Source organism: Piliocolobus tephrosceles, chromosome 3 (genome assembly GCF_002776525.5).
Source record: "Piliocolobus tephrosceles isolate RC106 chromosome 3, ASM277652v3, whole genome shotgun sequence".
Classification (NCBI taxonomy): domain Eukaryota; kingdom Metazoa; phylum Chordata; class Mammalia; order Primates; family Cercopithecidae; genus Piliocolobus; species Piliocolobus tephrosceles.
This window is the reverse complement of record NC_045436.1, coordinates 36,889,397-36,911,254: the sequence shown is the minus strand read 5'-3', so window position 1 is coordinate 36,911,254 and position 21,858 is coordinate 36,889,397. Positions and strand designations below refer to the sequence as shown.

General features: G+C 44.2%; 1 protein-coding gene, 1 long non-coding RNA gene and 1 pseudogene across 3 annotated transcripts in view; 2 read left to right on the top strand and 1 right to left on the bottom strand.

Moving 5' to 3' along the window:
- Positions 1-4,904: 4,904 nt before the first annotated feature.
- LOC111552186 lies at positions 4,905-5,693 on the top strand (annotated as a pseudogene).
- A 7,043-nt stretch (positions 5,694-12,736) lies between these two features.
- Positions 12,737-14,784, bottom strand: LOC111553143. Its single transcript, XR_002734828.2, has 2 exons — positions 14,383-14,784; positions 12,737-13,168 (listed from the first exon to the last, which is right to left on the bottom strand). It is a non-coding gene; the product is annotated as an uncharacterized LOC111553143 (long non-coding RNA).
- FHDC1 (FH2 domain containing 1) overlaps positions 14,635-21,858 on the top strand; it is a 41,044-nt gene continuing 33,820 nt past the window's right edge. Inside the window, exons 1-2 of one of the 2 annotated variants that reach the window (XM_023227747.3) lie at positions 14,635-14,740; positions 20,493-21,117. In XM_023227747.3, the coding sequence (XP_023083515.1) occupies positions 20,620-21,117 (498 nt within the window). In that variant the 5' untranslated portion in view covers positions 14,635-14,740; positions 20,493-20,619. Of the gene's footprint in view, positions 14,741-15,078; positions 15,601-20,492; positions 21,118-21,858 lie in introns of those variants that run through there. The other variant, XM_031935311.1, reaches the window with a different exon arrangement.

Sequence of the window (21,858 nt, the reverse complement as noted above, 5' to 3'; positions counted from 1 at the left end):
ATTTTGTAAACGACCTATAAAATTTTAACCATCTTGACCATAAGATATAATTTCCACAAGCCTTTTATAACCTTTATATCTTTTATTAAGGAGCAAGCTAATGCACCAAGAAAACCTTGTCAATCTGACACAGGGGCCGATATGCTGGTCTTGCATTAGTGTGCCTTTGACATTAATGGTTACTTTATAGAGAAACTCACCTGATTTTATCTCTCAAAATCAGCCCTTACTCACATGCCTGCCTCTTCTGTGATAGTCCCTGGTCTTGAGGAGTTGAATAGCTTTAATTTCTGGCCCTGTGTCTCATGAATGCAATTTATTTTGATTGGCATCTTCTACTGGGTCTGAAGATGAGGCTTTAACTGCTGTCATTGTTTAAGATTTAGCAGGACTTGGTGTCCTTTTTAGACTAAGGAGTCAAAACCCTGTAACTTAATGGCATAAGGACTTTAAAAGCACATATAGAAAGCTAGACAGATATAAATGTAATAGCCTTAATTAAAAATATTTTTCAATTTTTCTAAGAAAAGCAAAATTTAATGATATCAAAATTATTTTGATAAACATAAAATCTGTTCATTAGGCCAGTTACCCAAAGGTAAAAGAAAAGACCCTTTGCAGTGCATGTGAATGTTGGTCCCTCTGGGGAGTCCATTTAGATAACCTTCAAGTCAAAACTAATGAAAAGGGTACTTGAATTAGTTAGACATGGGAAGTGTTTCCTGATTCATAGTGAAAATTTTCTGATTTGTAAAACAATTTAAAGCCAAGAGCACAGAATATTAGGTTGGAAGGAAGCATTTCCTTTAAGATAAAACATTTTTAGCATCAGGCCACAAAAAACAGTTGGAACCCAAAGAAATAAAACTTATGAGAGCTGAAAATGAGTTGAAGGATAGAGTTATCATTTTAGGCCTTTCAAATGGGGGGAGAAAGCTGAAAACAGACAGATGCGATAAAAGTTTAAACTTTGGATTAAAAACATTAAAATCTCTTGTAATTTTATTAATAGTAAATCAACACCTTAAGAAAATTTCATTGTTCTACCCAATTCTTTAGTATATAAATGTCTTTTTTTAAAAAAAAAATCAAAATCCAATCTCTAGAAAGACCATTAAAAATAATTTCCCTTAATTATAAACAACTTGATCATATACAAGTTTTTTCCATAAATCCTCTTGTTATGACTTACACAGACCATTCATGACATGCTTGGATATTCTGGTTTGTCCTAAACATCCTTTTATCTTAAACAACCAGTCATTTTATTCTAAGGCAGAAATCTACCATATAAAATTATTTCTCATATAAAATTATTTTCCTTTTAACCTTTCTTGTTGAAAATACCTGTTATATTTATAACTTACTTTGCTTTTATTTACTGGTTACTTTTACCTTATTTCATAAATAACTTTTAAATAACCTTTGAATTAGACAAAAATTATTTTCCTTTAAGTAAGAACACATTTCCTTTTTAGAAAAAATATTTCCCTATATTTCTTTTAAAAATTGGAAATGACTCAGACATTTAATGAGTATTCATTATTTAACTTAATATAACTTTAGATTCTAACTTATATGACAAGTTTATTTACAAGGATTTATTCATTACATTTACCTAATTAATTTTTTAATTTTTACCCAGATTACTTATGAAAACTGTGATAGTTATCATTTAATGTTATTTCCCAGTTAATCATTTTTATAGTCTGTGAATTTCAGGTTTTCCTAAGTAAGAACCTTATAGTTAGATAAGTATTTTCTTTCTTTTTTCCTTCCTTCCTTCCTTCCTTCCTTCCTTCCTTCCTTCCTCCCTCCCTCCCTTCCTCCCTCCCTTCCTTTTTGCCAATAACTCAGAATTTAGCTGTTTCCATTAACTGAACAATATTAAATGCCTTATTTATCAAATTTTGCACAAGCAAAGATAATTTTCCTTCATGCTGCATTCATAGCTTTATAACCCTCATGCCAAATTTTGACATCTGGCAGAGATAAATATGAAATCATTTTACCAATAAATTTAAACAATAATGTATGTTGACAACTCTGGAGCCATTTCTAATTTCTAGTTCATGAATGCCTTTAAAATCAGCTTATTTATTAAAGATTTACTTAAATTACATGAACTTGAAATAGCATTTGACTTAAAATCTCTATTTTTTTCTGATAAGGTATTTGATTGAAAGCAACGTTTTTCTCTTTAAGCCAATTAATTAGACCTCTTTTATATATTTTTAGCAATGAAACATATATGATACATAAATGCATAGATGTATTAGACACGCAGACAGAAATAGATCTTATAGGTTCATAAAACCTTTTTCTACTTCTATTTTAGACTTCCAATTTCTTGGTAGCCTGTTTTATTCCCCTAGGCAGTTGTCAGCTAGATAGCTCTAAATTTGTACATTAAAGGAACTCTTAGGTGAAAAATCAGATAGTTAAATTTCCATCTAAAGGTACAGAAAGAAACAGTCTGATGAAAGTAGAGGGAGATTAAAAACAAATGCCAAATCAAACATAAAATTATAGAAATCTATCACAGGATTATATAAGAAGACCAATTTTATTTAGATAGGTAGTTCTACACTGGATCTCTGAGCTCTGGACTGAGCCCACACTGAATCCCGGGTCTCCAAAAATAGAATTATTATGAGGCCAAGACCACATGATGCTTTTACGGTGCATCCTCCTGTTTTTTTTTTTTTTTAACAAAGACATTTCCCTAAGTGTCTAAACCATACTCCTCCTTACTTTAAACGCCCAAGTATAACCTCTGTTATAGTAACTATTTTAGTGAAAAAGAGGAAGAGGGAGAAGGGGGAGAAGGAGGAGAAGGAGAAGAAGGAGAAGAAGGAGAGGAGAAGGAGAAGGAGGAGGAGGAGAAGAAGAAGGAGAACGAAAAGAAGGAGAAGGAGAGGAAGAGGAAGAAGAAGAAAGAAAAGAAGAAGAAAGAAAGAAGAAGAAGGAGGAGGAGAAGGAGAAGGAGGAGAAGAAGGAGGAAAAAGAAGGAGGAGAAAGAAGGAGAAGAAGGAGAAGAAAGAAGGAGAAGGAGGAGGAGGAGGAGAAGGAGGAGAAGGAGAAGAACCAGGTAACATAATACAAAAGCAAGGAGTTTAAGACCTGAGATGAACTCGTCTGTTTACACTCTTGGGATTCCATAAGGAAAAACAGAGGTTTCTCCCCAAAAGAGAGTCTGGCACCTTCTCTGTTTTCTTTAAGGAATGCCTGTTAGAAACTGACAGGCTGTTAGAAACTATTTTAGGTTCCTCATGCAGCAGAGGGTGGCAAGAAAAAGGAGAGACAGCAGAAACAAATGAAAAAACAGATTCAGTCCACTGGGAAGAAAACAAAACTTGCTAAAAACAAACAAACCAACCAAGGTCCTAGGAGAGAAAAAAACAAAACAAAACATGACGGCCTTTAAAATACAGACACACACACATACAGACACAACACACACAAGCACATCTTAGATGTTAGCTTTTAATTAAGCTGACTTTTAACCATTAAGCTCCCTTAAAAAAAATTCTTTTAAATCTCATAACCATATTTTAGCTAAGACACATTGCTGATATTTCAAAAGTAACACGAATACCAACCCAGAAAGGGCTTGATTTAGGAACCAAACCCAGGCTGATGTGATGGAAAAAAAGGGGCATAACCTCAGTTACCAAACTGTGGCATGAGGTGACAGCCATTGCTCTTTTAGTTTGGCTTGGCTAGTAAAAAAAAAAAAAAAAAAAAAAAAGTGGCCTTGTTATGTAACTAAAGCCCTTTAGGTAATCTAAACAAAAAATCTTTCCCTTTTTTTCCTTTTGCTGGCCGTTTTTTCTTTTTCCCTTTTTTTCTTTTTCAGTTGTGGGAATTTAGCCAATTCAGAGGCCTTGTTCCCCACAATTTGGACTTTCCTTTGGATTTCCTCAAGGCCGATACAGTTGGTCAAACCCAATTGGAAAAAATAAAATAAAATAGAATAAAATAAAAATAAAAACAAACAAGCAACAAGAACAAAAACAGCTAAGCAAATCAAACAGTTGCACAATTTATATGATTACTGAGTACTCTTTTTTATTTTTATTTTTTTATTTTTTTTTGAGACGGAGTCTCGCTCTGTCGCCCAGGCTGGAGTGCAGTGGCCGGATCTCAGCTCACTGCAAGCTCCGCCTCCCGGGTTTACGCCATTCTCCTGCCTCAGCCTCCCAAGTAGCTGGGACTACAGGCGCCCGCCAACTCGCCCGGCTAGTTTTTTGTATTTTTTAGTAGAGACGGGGTTTCGCCATGTTAGGTAGGTTGGTCTCGATCTCCTGACCTCGCGATCCACCCGTCTCGGCCTCCCAAAGTGCTGGGATTACAGGCTTGAGCCACCGCGCCCAGCCCTGAGTACTCTAATGGTAAGGAGAAATTAAGACCAGCTGGTTGTGAATCTTAACTTTAGCTAAGACAGAACCCTGATTCAGCTACTTACCTAAGAATGGGTCTCAGGCTGAAGACTGCTCTCTACCATCCTAGAAGCAGGAAAAATCTCAAATTGTTTTGAAGTCAGCTCAGACTCCACAAAAGAGTTACCTGCCTTCTATTGTCATGGAAGTAGGAAAACTTGCCCTCCTTGTTGGAAGCAAGTGAGACTCCAGAAGAGGGGTTGTACAGCCAAGTAAACTTTAGGTCTTGACCAAATTTTGAGAGATCAGGGATTCTCTAAACGGGAGGTTCCCAGGCCTCAGCCAAGTATCTTATTGGTTTGAGTCATAAAGATAGGTCAAGCTGGTACCAAGCACCAATAAGAAATTTGTCAAAAGTCAGGGGAACCTCCACTCAGAATCCCTTTGTGGTTGTCAATTGTGAACCCAAAATATCTGAGACAGGTCTCAGTCAACTTAGAAAGTTTATTTGGCCGGGACTCTATAGTGGCAATTGGTTGTTTCATTATGGATGGAGGGGATGATGGTAACCTTATTATCAAAAAGAGGTTCGTGTCTGAGGCAGAACTAGATGAACGGTGCAAAAGGAGGCAAGAAGAATGCGAGAAAGTTCGAAAATCTGAAGATCCAGAAGAATGTCCAGAGGAGGTTTGTGACTCTTGATCTCTATATGAAAGGCTACAGGAACAGAAGGACAAGAAGCAGCAGGAGTATGAGGAACAGTTCAAATTAAAAAACATGGTAAGAGGCTTAGATGAAGATGAGACCAACTTCCTTGATGGGGTTTCTCGATAGCAGCAACTAATAGAAAAGCAACGAAGAGAAGAAGAACTGAAAGAACTGAAGGAATACAGAAATAACCTCAAGAAGGTTGGAATTTCTCAAGAGAACAAGAAGAAAGTGGAAAAGAAACTGACCGTGAAGCCCATAGAAACCAAGAACAAGTTCTCCCAGGCGAAGCTGTTGGCAGGAGCTGTGAAGCATAAGAGCTCAGAGAGTAGCAATAGTGTGAAAAGACTGAAACCGGACCCTGAGCCAGATGACGAGAATCAGGAGTCCTCATCCTGCAAGTCTCTTGGAAACACTTCCCTGAGTGGCCCCTCCATCCACTGCCCCTCTGCTGCAGTCTGTATCAGCATCCTCCCAGGCCTGGGTGCTTACTCTGAGAGCAGCGACTCCAAGTCCAGCTCAGACAGCAAAGGCACCATCAATGCCACCGGAACAATTGTCTCCTCTGTCTTGCGAACCAACACCTTCCTCGAGGCCCCCTAGTTTCTCTGTCCTTACACAGGGAGCTCCTCCCCAAGGGTAGATCAGACTGTTCATGCTGCCTTCAGACATTACATCCCTCAAAAAAACAAAAACAAAAACAAAACAAAACAAAAAAAACCTCCTTTGCCTGCATCCTGCGCACAACATGACATTTTTAACCAATCTAAAAATGTGCCAGAATCCACCTGAGGCCCAAATTGTGTTTGGTTTCTCTTTCTACTCCAGTGCAGATGACCAAACCTGTCCTGCTGCCACTTTCCTCAATGATACTGGGAGGAGGGCAAGGCCCAGCCGAAGTTCCACTAAAAATGCCCGAGGAGAATAGGCACCGGCCGACTTGCCAAAGGGTTTGGGTTTTATTGCTTTCTGGTTTTTTCTTTTCCCCAACAGCACAAAGAAGGGCAGTTATTGGACAGGTGTTATTTAAACATTCTATTGTAGATAAATGTGTTGTTTGGTTCTACTGCATTGTGGAGCATGCGGGGGAAGAGAACTGACCCAGGTGATGAAATGGAGCCCTTCCCTGGAACTAACCAGTTCTTGATGTTGTGTGACTAAGTAAAGATGATAAACCTCATCTGCTGGGGGTGTCACTTCACACTCAGCATGCATTGTGAAAGCTTTCCGTACCCTTGGTCGTTCCCTCTCCCCTCTCTATCCAACCCCATTTATGCAGGAAGGGAGTGCTAACAAGAATGCTTCCATCTCAAAGCTTTTCTCTGCCTGGGAAATCATTTTATGTTGGTTTTTGAAATAAAGGATTTAGTTTAAGATTCTAAAGTTTAGAGGAAAAAAAAAAGTTTATTTTGCCAAGGTTAAGGACACACCCATGACATAGCCTCAGGCGGTCATGATGACATGACATGTGCCTAGGGTGGTCAGGGCACAGCTTGGTTTTATACATTTTAGGGAGACATGAGACATCAATCAATATATATGTAAGATGTACATTGACTCAGTCCAGAAAACTGGAACAACGAGAAGCACGGAGGGGCTTCCAGGTCATAGGTAGATAAGAGAGAAATGGTTGCATTCTTTTGAGTCTCTGATTAACTTTTTACTGAATACACAACTTACATGTGGGGGGGTGCACAGAGGAATAGTCACTTATACCTTAGTCTGGCTTAGTGAAACAAAAAGGCAAAGGAAGCACAGATACACATTTGTCTCACATGAGCAGAGGGATGACTTTGAGTTCTGTCTGTCCTTTGTCCACAAGAAATTTCCTTGTGTGCAAACTGTGAGGGAGATATGTCGCTTTTTAATCTTTGTAGCTATCTCATTTAGAAACAGAATGGGAGGCAGGTTTGCCCAACGATGCAGTTCTCAGCTTGACTTTTCTCTTTGGCTTAGTGAAATGGGGGTTCCGAGATTTATTTTCCTTTCGTACCATCAAGGGACTTCTGTAGACTCTGTACATGAGTAGGGGGATCACCAGAGACCCTCTTTTTATGAGTTCCTGTGCAATGGAGCTGCTGGGGTAGGATTAATTTCTCTGCCTTCTTCCCCTGCCATAGACAATGTTTAACCTGATTATGCTCTGCAGGCAAGTAGCCACCCTTGGATATTAATCTTCTTATCAAATAAGATAAACTGTGAAGAAGGCATGCCATAAAGGAGGGAATGTGAAGCTAGAAAATATGTTCGAATCTGTCATGGGAAGCATGGAGGGATACATGAAGATGTGTGGACATCTAGTATTTTCTGTGCTTCCCCTTTTCCATGGTCCTTTAAAATTTTCAATTCTCCAGAAAAGAAAAATTGTATCTTGTTTTTGTGAAGCCATTTCCAGCATGAAAACAATCCCATTTGACAGTGTAAACTGTCCTGTGCTTAGCTGCGTGCTTGTCCTGCACTCCCTCCCTGCCCCCAACCGTGTGAACAGACGCCTGCAGTGACACTGCCCATCAATCACCCCACAGGAAGCAGGGCACAATTCGAAACCCCAAAATGCAGAAACTTGTTCACCTGTGCCTTCCACACAGTGGTGGGGTAGGAAGCCTAGGGTATTACTTGGAAAATCAGCAACATTTCAAGACAGATTAAGTGTAAACTTATTCTGGCATAGTTTTGAGAAATCACCACCAGTTGGACACATTGTAATATACAGACAAATTTTCTTCTTTTTTACTATCTAATTTACAATTTAATATCATACAAAAGTTGATCAAAGGCACAAAAACACTAGAAAAAAGGTTGAATATTTAATACCAACCCTTCTGAGTTAATTACCAGATCCTTGTTTTTCAGTAGCAGGCCAGCAAGTTAGGAGTTAAGATGAAAGGAGTCCTAGATTTAACCCCAAAAGACCCCCCTTCAATTTTAGCCAGCTCAGGCCCACAAAGAGATGTAGATGTAAACTGATTATGATGCTAAGTGTTTGACAGGGATCCTCTTTGTGTCCAAGGCCAGTCAAAACTTGAATAATGGTATTTCCAACAAAAAGCTTGCCCCCTTTGCTTTTTAATGGTCCATTGTAATTATTTCTATAAATCTGCTTGAGAAATATTAAGATTCTGATTGTTGTGGACTGGTTTATTATTTGCTACCATACCCAAAGGATTTACCTTCTTACTATAGAAGCTTAGTGCAAAGAACTGTCCAGAGCGAGTTCACTAAACTAAGCACACACTGGATTTCCAAGGGGAGCAGAAAGGCCTTTACCAATTGCTAAATCACCACCGTGTCTTTGCCCATCTTTCTATGTCCTACAAAGACTTACGTGGGATGTGCACATAGCACTTCCCCAGGGAAACACACACACACACACACACACACACACACTCACACTCTCCAATATTGTTGAGTCATTGGGTTTGTTTGGAGACTGCTTAAACTGTGTGTGTTATGGTTTCAAATTACTGTTTGCTCTTCTAACTTCTTAGTAGGGTAAACAATTTGAAAATAGTTTGAACCCATAGCAAAAGAAACTGGCATCTGACAAATTCTTTAACTTAATTCCTCTTATTAAGACTCACTTACTTTTTTCTGGTGACAAATAATGGAAAGAAATGAAAGGTTTTGATGTTGTATTTTACAGCTATTTCTCTCCTCAAGGTTTGAATGTTATAATGGCCAGACCCTACACAAACAGCAAGCAGTTTTCTAAGCACCGAATCAACTATAAACTAAAGAGCTCTAGCTGGAGGTTTTCTGGGTAAAAGCTCGGTGATGTCTGCAGTTTTTTTTTCTTAGTCTCCTCTTCCATCTCCGGCCTCCAAAACACACACACACACACACACACACACACACACACACACACACACGAAAAACAAAGGGACAATTTGCTCTAAGGAAATACAATATAGATAGGCAGGCATGAGAGTCATCACATTATCTTACTACCTCATTCCTGTATGTTGGGTAAAGGTTGTCTTTAATCTCTCCTACTTTCAAACAAATCAGGCACTACTGTTGACAAAATACCCCTATTTACTTCTGGCAAGGCAAATGTCATTGATGCTACATTAGATACTAACATCACATGTGGAAGCATTTTCTATTTTAAACTTTCAACCCTGTCTTTACAAAAAATACAAAAGTTAGCTGGGCATGGTGGCACGTGGCTATAGTCCCACTTACTTGGGAGGCTGAAGTGGGAGGATCAGTTGAAACTGATCTGGCAAATTCTCTTTTGAGGTTGAGGCTGCAGTGAGCAGTAACCACGCCACTGTATTCCAGCCTGGGTGATGGAGCAAGACCCCGTCTCAAAAAACAAAAAAAACTTCAAAAATCACTACTTAGCATTCAGAAAAATATTTCTCCCTTTCTCCCTCTTCTCCTTCTTAATGATCAGAGCCTAGTCATAACTTACAGTATTTAAAGGCAACTTTCCATTTAAATTTGTAAGCCTTCAAAAATGAAGTATTGGCTGAGTGGTGGCTCACATCTAAAATCCCAGCACTTTGGGAGGCCAAGGCAGGAGGATTGCTTGAGGCCAGAAGTTACAGAATAGCCTGTCTCTATTTAAAAAATAAAAAATAAATTTAAAAATCAGAAATAAAGTATTATTTTTTCAGTTCAAAAGTTGTTTGGGGCCAGACACAGTGGCTCATGCCTGTCACCACGACACTTTGGGAGGTGAGGTGGGAGGAGGTTTGTGTCACTGTACTGGGCAATAGAGTGAGACTATTATCTCAAAAAAAAAAGTTATTTGGAAAATTGCCAAAGAGTATTTGATACAAATTTGCATTTTATGGTAACAGTAACAATTCTGCTGATTTTATTTTACACTTGCCACCCTTTGAAGGAAACAAGGTCAGAGGGTTGGTAAGCCTTTGCATTTGTCTGCAAATCTATTTAACCATAATGTGGACAGTTTGTTTGTTTCTGCAGTTTCCAATTTTAAAAGGCGAAAACAGCCTAGAATCTTAATGCTGAACAACTGATCTAATCAAATATATATTTTAAGAAGAATAATGATTAAAGATTAAGTAAAGATCTCAGTCTGTATCCTAGAGGGCCCATGAAGTCAGCTCATGTAGACTTACTCCTTAAGCAAATACTAAAAGTCTGTTTTACATGGATTATGAAATTTGATTCATTTTGAAGGCTTTGTTTACTATTCCTAATGACAGATTGAAATACAAAATACGTGATGTAGGAGAAACTAAAAGCCTCTTTGGGCCAAGGAGGCAGAAACCATAAGAATCAAAATAAACTGGGTGTAGAAAATACAGCATTCCGGAAAGGGCAACCCAGGGAGAGCGAAGAGCAAGCTGCAAATGGAATCAGGAAAACACAGCAGTTCTTCTGCAGGGCCTGGTACCAGTGCCTGGTACAGACCCATTTTCTGGGCCACACTGAGTTATCTAACACACTTTCCGGGACGTCTGGCCTCGTTGGAAAACTGAGAGCTGGTCACATTGTCCACTGCTCAAGAGCCCTGCAGTTGCAGCAGTGCCATCTCCAAGCCACGAATGCCAGTGGCTGGGCAGACTTTGGGCACACTGGGCTCCAGGAGCCTTTCCAGCCTTACTCAAAGGCTGGTTGGCACATTTTGGGGATACAGATGGACAATCAGTATATTAGTAGACGAAGAATAAATTGTTTTCTAGATTTGCAGCTTTAGATCCAATCCATCAAGATAAGAACTCTATTTAAGAGTTGTGTCATGCTTCGTTGAAGCACTTTTTGACCATGCCCTATGTACAATTTGAAAAATAAGAGTCAAAATAGGCCAGGCACGGTGGCTTACATATATTAATCCCAGCACTTTGGAAGGCTGAGGTGGGTGGATCACAAGGTCAGGAGATCGAGATCATTCTGGCCAACATGGTGAAACCCCATCTCTACTAAAAATACAAAAATTAGCCAGGTGTGGTGGTGCACACTTGTAATTCCAGCTACTTGGGAGGCTGAGGCAGGAGAATCGCTTGAACCCGGGAGGTGGAAATTGCAGTGAGCTCAGATCGCTCCACTGCACTCCAGACTGGCAACAGAGTGAGACTCCATCTCAAAAACAAAAACAAAAAAGTCAAAATAAGCATGACATATTCAGGGGCAGTACACCCCACTGCTTGAGTGAAATGGGACGCATCCAATTGTGGAAGATATACGTAGAATGCTGCCAGATTGTCAGACTGAAGAATGCTGCCTTCTTCCTGGAGGAACACATGGGAATCTGCAGAAGGTTTTGAAGAGGTAGGTAACGTGATGAAATCAGACTTTTAAAAACAGTGAACTGACAGCAGTTTTGGGATGGATTTAGGAAGAAGAGAGAAGCAGAAAGAACACCAAGGCAGTGGATGTAGGTATCCAATTTAACCTCTCTAAGCCGGGAAATCTGAATGCTTATAGGATCATGGTGAGAATCAAGTGTGGTGCCTGATATGTGGCCAACAGCAGATAAATACTGGTTCCCTCTTCCACTACTTAGGGTTACTGCGGTGATGGTGCATGTAAAAAACAAGACAGGTTACTTGGGAAAGAGCAGCAAATTTAGCAAATACTTGAATTTTAAAGAATTTAAGAGAGACAATGAAGCAAGGGAAAAGCTAGGATTTCAAGCAGAAAAACCAGGTCTTAGGTAAAGAGGGGGAGGAGGTGGTGGATGCGGGAAGAGTACTAGTTTTGAGGGAAAGATGAGTTGACTTTTGGATATTTGAATTTGGACTTGAAATTTTACAACGACAATATGGATTCAAGAGTCCCTGACATTGAAGAGAAACCCGGAGATGTACCTTGAAGCTCAAGTTTCCAAGCCCCTCATTTTCCCTGGGCCCTTCCAAGGATACAGGTCTAGTATTACATTTGTAAGTTTTTATTGCTTTCCTTTAAGAAGCTCCCCGAGGAGTTATACAAGCTTCAGGCCCCACGACATCTGGATGGGTTCAATTTGAAATCAGAAGGTATTTCTATGGGATAATGGGAGATCAAGAGTTGGAAGAACCTTGTTACTGTCCTCAAAGGAAGAGAAGGGTCAGCAGAGAAGGCCAGAGAAGCATAGAGAAGGCCTTAGGGTAGGATGCTGCCAAGGAGATCAAAGGGACGAGGGGCTGAGAGATGGGTCACCAGACTTGACTTCTCAAAAAGTAACTGTTTTTAGAGCGTATGCTCAATACAGTTGTGGGGATGCCACTGTCATGGGGTTGAGGAGGGAGGAGTAGGCAGGGAGTGTGGAGTCCCCATTTAACAAGGTCGACAGTAAGAGAAAAGAAGATGCAGCCGGGCGCGGTGGCTCAAGCCCGTAATCCCAGCACTTTAGGAGGCCGAGAGGGGCGGATCACGAGGTCAGGAGATCGAGACCATCCTGGCTAACTCCGTCTCTACTAAAAAATACAAAAAACTAGGCAGCGAGGTGGCGGGCGTCTGTAGTCCCAGCTACTCAGGAGGCTGAGGCAGGAGAATGACGTGAACCCGGGAGGTGGAGCTTGCAGTGAGCTGAGATCTGGCCACTGCACTCCAGCCCGGGCGACAGAGCGAGACTCTGCCTCAAAAAAAAAAAGAAGATGCCACTCCACTCCTCACTTTCGACCTGCTGTAATTTAACTTGAGCCTGAACAGTCAATATTCCTTTGGGATTAATATTGGCTCCCTGAGCATGACATTGTCTTTCTCTTTATTACGTTTTCTTATTCCTTAAGATTTTAAGGTTCTCTTAGTTGGATCCATTTCTCTTCATGCTCGGATCAATGGCCAAGAAATGGGCTATTGGCAGGCACAGTTCTGGTTTTTGTTGATGGGTTTGTTTACACTAATAGTTTCTCTTTCTCGATCCAAGGCTTGCATATGGAGGCCAGGAATTCCGTCCTGGGAGTTCAGGGACTGAGGACCAGGGTGGAGGAAGCGAAAGGCGTCAGGCATTAGGCTGGAAAAGTCTTGGTCGATTATCTAGAATCAAAGAGTCAAAGGTAGCGATGACTTCATCCCCGTAGAGGGCGCCTCCCTACCCCGGCAGTGGATTTTCGGTCAGCCGGTTTGCCCGGGATGTTTTCTTTGACTACTTGCTTCTCACTGCTTGGCGGCCCAAGTCACTTTGATGGAAAAAAAGAAAAAAAAAAGTGATTAAATCGATTCCCCTGTTTCTTTCTGTGAGGAGTGTGCCTTTCCCAGGCAGCGTGCGTCCATTCGTTCAGGCCTGGCAAAAATTTTTGAGGGGTCTTTTTACGCTTTAATACAACCTAAAGGTTCCTGTTATCATCATAGAGAATTAAAAACAAAAACAAAATAAAAACGGTAACAAACTTACAGATTGGCAGGCCCCAGGGAGGAGCTGACCTTTGGGAATCTCTGGCCCAGCCAGGTTTCAGCTGCAGGGGCTGGGACAGGACAGTTCGCCCAAGTGCTACTAGGTTTCCAGGGAGAAGAAAGTGTTGGGGCAGAGGGTGGTCCGGCGCGTGCGTCGGGGGGCGTGTGCGGGTGTCTGTGTGTGTGTGTGTGTGTGTGCGCGCGCGTGTATATAAGAGTGTGTGCGCGCCCGTGTGCACAAGAGAGGGTTCCCGGGAGGCTGTCGCAAAGGCTCCTTTGTGAAAGGCACTTGCCGGTTCAGAAGCCAGCTTGGCGCCTCCTCTTGCCCGTTCCCCGAGGACACCTGGCTCTTCTGGGCAGCCCAGCTATCTCCATCTCCTGCCGCCCTTACTTCTCTCGGTGGCCCCGGGCCTAGCCCTGCGCCAGCCTTCGGGTGCGGGGGGCAGTGTGCCCCGAGGCGTCTCCCCCGGAGCCCCGCGCAGGTGAAGGTGAGCGCGTGGCGGTGACGGTGGCGCGCGGAGGGTGGAAGGGGGGGCGAGGGAGGGGCGGAGCAGGAAAGGGCGCGCTGCCCTTCGCGACGGGCCAGGAGCAGCGGGGCCGCAGCTTTGTTACCTGAGGCCGCCGCAGCGCCCCGCCCCGCCCTGCCCCCTCGCGCTCCGGGGCTGCGGGGCCTGCAGTGACCGGGAGGAGGTCGCTGCGCCGACACAGCGGCGAGAGGCTGCAGCGGTCTGCGCGCCGGGAGCGGGTGGCGCTGGCCGCCGGTGAGTGCGGGTAGGGCAGCCGAGGCGGGGGCGACCGCGGCGCGGGACACGGGTAGCTGGAGCCCCGCAGCTCGGGAGCGTCGGGGTCGGGGTGTTGGCCGGGACCCGAGGCTGAGGCGCCGAGAAGCGCGGCCGATGGGTGCCGGGTCTCGGCTTCCTCCGAGCCTCACCGGGAAAGCTGGAAAGGAGTTTCCAGCTCTCTCCACATCCACCCGGGTGACTTAGGCGGTCGCCCTTACCCGGCCGCGGAGGACTGCGATCAGTCCCTGGAGGCGAGGACGCGCCGGTGTGGACCCGCGTCTGGAGAACGAGCTGCATTGCCGGGCTGCCACGGGTCGCACTTGGGTGGTTGACTATTAGCCGTGGCTAAGAATTTCAGATCAACCGCCCCCTAGTTTATCCCCGCCCGTGGGAGACAGCGGCGTCCCGCACAGAATGCGCAGCCGCGGCGCCGCGCTCTGCTCCCTAGCCAGCCGGGGGCCACGCCTGGCCCCTGAGATAGTGGTGTGGCGGTGGCGGGGACCCAGTGCGGTGGTGCGGACCGAGGACGAGGCGCTTCTCGCCCCGACACACTTGCTCCGGCTGCGCGAAGTTCAGGTTACAAGTTGCGCCCCGCGCCTGCAGGAGTGTGGGGAGGGGGAGGAAGCGGGTGGGCTGGGGATCAGCCTCCAGACAAGGGGTGTCCCCAGCTCTTGGAGAGCGGGTTCTGATCGGTTTCAAACGCCAGGAGTCTCCCTCGTGTTTCTCTCACCGGCTCGTCCCGGCTCCCTTTTGGCAGAGCCGCAGTGCGGCCGTGAGGCTTTTCCCCCGCGCCTGCTACCCGGACGGGGGACGTGGGAAGATGTCGCGGCGGAGGCTCGGGGTGGGGTGGGGGCGCGCGGCCGCCGCAGACCAGGTGTCTACGAGCCGCAAGACACCCCACTTTCGTTTCAATTACATGGACATCTCCCTTAGCCGCCTCTCACCCCACTTCTGGGCGCAGCGTGCTAAGCCTCCGCAGAGGGGCTGGCGCCTCGGGGGGCGTGGCGTGGGGGGCGTGGGCTCTCCAGCTGGGGCCCCTCGGGGGGTGGAGGCGGGGCCGAGACCCCCGCCCGACGTTGGTGGGGGTCGGGAATGGGCGAGCCTGTCCGGCGGCCGACCCAGTTGCTCCAGCCGCCGGACGGAAGAACGGTCGGCGCTGCGGAAGGTCGAGGGTCGTGCACCGCCGGCGCTGGGCGCCCGCCCCGCAGTCTCCGCCCTGCAGGCGGCGGCCTCTCTCCCGGCCGCAGAGCCGGCGCGGCGCGTGTGGGCGTCGATCTCCGCGCGCACCGGCGCCCCACCCTCGTGCCGCGACGAGCTCCTGCCCGACGCTGATAAGGACCCGGCTGGGGCTCCGCGCGGCCCGCGGGGCCGCCCTCTCGGGTTCAGTTTGCTGCCCCCAGCGCGGCTTCCGGGGGTTTCCAGCTGGTGGCTTGTTGGTGAGTGGCTCGGGCGGGGACAGGGTTCTGGGTCTGGGATGGAAGGAGGCTGCGGACCGCTGGCTAATGCGGAGACCTAGTAAACTAGTATGTATCCAAACTTGAAAGAAGTGGTGACCCAGGACCCCCTAGGCCGAATTTCCTCCGGGCTTAATGGTCGGTTTTCAAACTTATTGTGTGGACAGAAAGGATCTCCGGGGTTCGGCCGTCTGTGACCCCCTTCTACTGACCCACAGTTGTCTTCCTGGAAGGAGCAGCCAGCGCTTCCTTCCCTCTCTCTAGAGCATCCTTTGGCACGCATGTACTTTTTTTTTTCTTGGTTTTGGGTCAGTGAGAGAAACTGAAAATGTACATTCAAATACAGGCATTCTTCCTCCGTTCTCTGGTGTTGGTCTCGGACGTCTGTGAATGTTTACATTGTGCTGCAGATTGAAGGCGCTGACTGGGAACGCGTTGTCCTGGGTTCTTTCACTACTGCCTGGAATACGGGCAGATGGAACACAGACGACGGAACTCACAGAAGAGTTGGACGGTCCGGCTCTGGCCCGACTGTGTAGTTGTACCGACTGACATTCTGTGTTTAATAATCAAGAAAAGTTTTGAAAGATAAGTGGTGGTGGAGGAGCCTTTTCCTGAATTAGTGTAGTGAGAGTAAGAATTCCAGTTTAGAATTGTCCATACTTTCCCCATCCTTTTCTTCTCTCCCAAATGCAATAAAATAGGGCTGTGTGTTTCTCTACGTCTGCTCTCCGAACTCGGCTTGCTCTGCCCTGGTTTGTCATCAGAAGCATGTGGGCCAGCCCTTCCTGCCCCCACCTCATCTATGGCACATGCCAGGAGTCAAGGGGAAAGGTTTCTAGCAGGTTTTCCTTGATGTTCCTTTTGATTATTGTTGACCAAAGGAGTGAGTGACCAGCTGAGCACCAAGACCCCACTGGTCCTCGTTCAAAAAAGTCCTGAGCTCCAAACTGACGTCCAGGAACATGCTGTCCCCTTAAATACACTGTGAGATGAAGCCTACCTACTCTTTTTTTCTTGATTCCCTTCAAGAAACTAGAACTTCTATTTTTGGTTATTGTTGTTTTGTTGTTGAGACAGAGTCTGGCTCTGGAGTGCTGTGGCGAGATCTCGGCTCCGCCTCCGCAACCTCCGACTCCCTGATTCAAGCGATTCTCCTGCCTCAGCCTCCCAAGTAGCTGGGACTACAGGCGCGCGCCACCACGCCCAGCTACTGCGTGTGTGTGTGTGTGTGTGTGTGTGTGTGTGTATGTGTGTGTGTGTTTTAGTAGAGACGGGTTTCACCATGTTGGACAGGATGGTCTTGATCTCCTCATCTCCTGATTTGCCCACCTCGGCCTCCCAAAGTGCTGGGATTACAGGCGTGAGCCACCACGCCTGGCCGAGACTAGAACTTCTAGGGATGTTTTTGACACCAAGGAAAAAGTACAGCGGGCTGTTTAGGCAAGAGAGCTTAGGAGGGGGCCGGGGACGGCTTTGAAGACCCTTAATGAACGTTCTAATATTTTTTGCCTGCCAATTAACTGAAAGTTAAGTACATGATCACAGCATTGCTTTATTGAAATTTCATATACTTAAAAGATGCTCAACTGAGCTATACAGCCTCTTTGGGAGAGTCCATCACTCAAACACAACTCTGATGGGTCATGAGTAGCACTTAGGGGACTTGAAGAGACATTCCCATCTTCAGAACCCAGCCATGACAGCTCTGCATTTTACTCAGAGCTGGGCACTTGTCAGCCTTAGCAGCTATCCTCATCCTGTTGCTGAGGTCTCCAACCTGTAGCTGAGCTCTTACATACAGGCCTGTCTCTCTCTTCCCTGGGGGCAGATTGATGGGACTACTTAGCATTTTCCAGACAGAGTGGGGGCTAATCCCGTTGTCCCTACTGGCAGTTGACAGCTGTGAGAAACAGGCAGTCAGTGTGGTCTGTTAGGGCTGTGGCATCTCCTGCGTTCTCCTAGTGTACCTGGAGAGAGTGTGTTTGCATCTCTACTGTGGGTAGTACTGCAGCAAATCCAGCGTTCTTTTGTATATTCTCTATTTTAATTCCCATGTGGCTGTGGAAAGGGTTAGAATTCTGTCTGTACTCTGCTTTTCCGGCCACCTCTTTCACATTGGACATCCTGGCCCAGGGGGAAACCCTATTGGAGTAAGGGTAGTAAAAGCATTAGCGTCTTGGCTAATCATTGCTGGCGAACCTATTCATTAGAAGCTGTTGGGGGGCTAGGATCCTTGTGTGTTACCCTGGGAAAAAATTAATCAGACAGCATACCAGGGGCAGTGTGGTACATTTTCTTTTGTTTCCTTTAACTTAAAAATAACATTCTTTTACATGGGGCATTGGTTAGAATCATCCCAATACAGAGCTAACAAGTGTCACTTTTTACTTTGACAATTGTTTATCTGACACTTCCTCTGTGCAAAGCACAGTACTAAAACATGCACCTTTCTGGCTTTGTTGTTAGGAAACAGTGAGGTTGCTTAACCTTGGAGTATATAGTCTTCCTTAGTCTTTGTCAATATCTCTGTATTTGCATTGTGAGATTTAGTGGCACATCTGTACATATGCAGCACGGAATGAGTTATTGCTTTCTAGATTGGAGACTTTTTGAGCTTATCACCATTCGTAAGAGGGATAATCTATAAATAAGTCAGCATATCTGGAATTGGAGGTAAATTGGAGGATTAACCAGTCTTCTATACATGAGATGTTTTATGTACCAAAGTATTTTTAAATATGTAAGGATAAACCGCCAAAATTACCTGCACAGTCTTGAAAAAGAAGAGTTCAAATATAACTATAAACTGTAATTGACAATGAGTCATTTGCTTTAAGGGTGCCAACTATGAAAACAGCCTAGTTATGCCCCTAATGATAATTATGAAAACTCCTTCTAGAAGCCAGTTGCATCTCAAGTGAGCTGTATGTCAGCTTGAAAAAAAATGTCTATTTTATGTATTTAAAAATTATTCAGTGGTGATGGCTGTGCAACACTGTGAATGTACTTAATGTCACTAAATTGCACACTTAAAAATGGTTAAAATGATTTTTTAAAGTATCCAATTAATAGCTGGAAATGCCGTTTTCCTTCCATATAGAGGCAGTTTTCAGAACGCCAATATTCAAATGTTTCATTAAAATATTTGCTTTTGAAATATGGAGACAATTTAATAGATGATCACCAAGAATTGAGAAAGGACAGATCTCACAAACTTCGATAGCAAAGAATGGAAATATTACAAGTTTGTTCCTAGCAGTCAGGGGTAACTTGGCATTTTATCTATAAACCCAGTACATATGTTAAAGCAAATGTAATATCTGTGAAAATAAAGGAAAATTATATGCACATGTGATAACAGCTTGTTATTGTTATAAATAATAGCTAACTGTGTACCAGGCATCTTGGTAAGGACCATACATGTGTTAGCTCTTTACTTTTATACAAACCAATGGAACAAGTATTTCCTTATATTGTAGATGAGATGCTGAAATGTAGGTGACGTTACTGACCTCAGCTCACGTTGCACATCTTGAAAGCAGCAGAACTTTCTGAGAAAAAGCAGTCTATTCCTAGAATCTCCACTGTTATTCCCAAGGCAGCCCTGTCTTTCGGATATGGTTCTATGTAAATCATTTTGTAATATTTGAATCTGTGAGATCAGATTGTTTACTTCTGTGTAGTCCAAAATTATTTGATTAACTTATGGTTTGTAAGTATGGGCTTTGACAGTGGTGCTGTAAAAAGATAACTACATCCCGAAGTGCAGTGTAAAAAGCCATTGTGTATGGCCCTTTGTGATCTGGAGGAAATAGTCCCCTTTCCACACTCCCATCTAGTTGGGGTGCTCACTCAATAGCCTACATGGGGCCTTTTCTGCACTCCCACTTACCTGTTCTTATATCTGAAGAAATTTAGTTGTTTTGACCTCTCACATCAGATCGGTAACAGCCCAGCATCAAAAACAAACATTTGAAATTCCATAAAAATGCAACCCACTAAAGTAAGTTGGTGACTGTGTATAAGGGACATGGGGTAGATGTGACATGGGCAGCGTGTCCTTGGGCATATCTCTTCTTTGCTAAAAGTGTCAGAAGCAGAAGAGGTAGGTGATGGTTTCCAAAGAGTGGCTTAACTAGAATCCAAGATGATAGAGGTCCTTTAATGTGTTCTCCTAATTTTACAAATGAGAAAATGGAAGTCTAGTGAGGCGAAGTGACTTGTCTAAAACTGTAAGCAGTAAAGCTTGATTTAGGGCTGGAATCTCATTTTTCATATCTGCTGTTCTTTTCTCTATTTGAGGGAAAGCCACATCACCAGGTAGAGCAGAAATATGGTGGCCCTGATTCCAGGGAAATGAGCTAGGCCATTATTATACATCTCCAAATGCCCTGCCTTATCCGTCCAAGGTGCAAGATGCCTTTTTTTGACCCAGATTGGTAGGAGACGTGTCCAGACTGGAAAAAGGTAGGGTCACTAATGCCTAATGCTTCAGCAATTTAGGCAGTTTCCCTAGGGGTTGGGCAACCATTGTCCAAAGAGAACAAACTAGTTAGTAAACAAGTAGTTTATTCATAAAGTGAGCAATACTTGCTGAGCCTATAGCAGGCTCTCAATATGTATGTGCTTTGTTGGTTAATGTAAGGTTTCCAATTGGATTTGTTGCAATTTTTTTGGCAGAATTTCCAGGTAGTAAAATTTGATTCACACTTAGAAAAGCATCGGTTCCTTGTAATGCAACTTGGGATGTGTTGCCCTTCATTGATTTTCATATCCAACTCATATGAGAGGATTGATCTAGCCTCTGAAGGGAGATGCTGATGTGGAACTGTTTGTCTGTAACTAATTTTATATTCGTTTTATCTTGGTAGGTTTGGAAGAGGACAGTTGCCCTTTATTCTGGCGGCAGATAGCAGGTGAAAAAGTGCTACACAAGTTTGATGTTTGTGTCGTCTTCTCCAAGGCCAAGAAATTATCTCCATAGGAGGCGACAGTACTATGCATGTTATGAATTGTGTCTCCTTGGCCAGTGATAAAGAAAATGGGAATATTGCCACGGCACCTGGATTCATGATTGGGCAGACACCGCCTCCAGCACCTCCTCCACCTCCTCCTCCACCCCCTCCATCTCCAGCATGTTCATGTTCAAGGGAAGAGTGTCCTTCCTCCCCTCCTCCACCCCCACCACCTCCACTTCCTGGGGAACCTCCCATCCCACCTGCTCCACCAGGCCCACCCCCAGCTACTCATATGAACGGCTATAGCCACCTTGGTAAGAAGAAGCGAATGAGAAGCTTTTTTTGGAAAACTATTCCGGAGGAGCAAGTTCGGGGCAAAACCAACATCTGGACCTTGGCAGCCAGGCAGGAGCATCACTACCAAATTGATACAAAGACCATTGAGGAGCTCTTTGGACAGCAGGAAGACACCACCAAGTCTTCCCTTCCTAGGAGAGGAAGAACTTCAAATTCATCCTTCAGAGAAGCTCGAGAAGAGGTAAGAATGCAAGGTGGAGGGCTAATCCTCCACATACTGCATTGTTTTGTGTTTTGGGATGTGTGTACATTTGAAACAATTGGCTAGACATCCCTAAGAAATGAGATAATGGAAGCAAATGTGCCTTGGAAATGATAGGCAGGGTCTTTACGATGAGCTTGAACTGAGTATTGAGAAAGTGTAAGAAGTGTGCGTGCTGTATCCTCCCAGACGCCCTGGTGGATTATGACCTCATGCAGAAAACATGCTGTTTGGGATCACTGCCCCTATCTCTAGCACATCTGCTGAAGGTTCCCCTGTTGGAGAATTCTGCCGAAGTCCAGGATCGTTAGTCTCTGTTGAAACAAAAACTGAGTTTCTAAAATTGGTTATCTGGAATGAACTGGAGCTGACTGGGGCAGACTACCTTTTGTTAAATAACATCATCAGCTGACGTCCATCCTTAGGATTTTACCCTTATTTTCTCCTCTAGTTTTTATATAACAAGTGTTTCGAGATGGCCTTCATTCCTCAGATCTCTGAACTAGATTATGGCTGTTGGGGAACAGAGGCTTCCAAAGAGACAAAGCATAAAGCTGTTTTCAGAAAGATTGTATAGGAAGGATGTTTCTAGTTAACACTAAATGTGTTACTTTGAGAAAAAATAAAGCTATTAAGTTTCAGGAAATGAACTGAAAGCATGACCCCAGAGCTGCAGATCACCATATATTACAGAAAGTGCATCAAAAATTACATTTATAA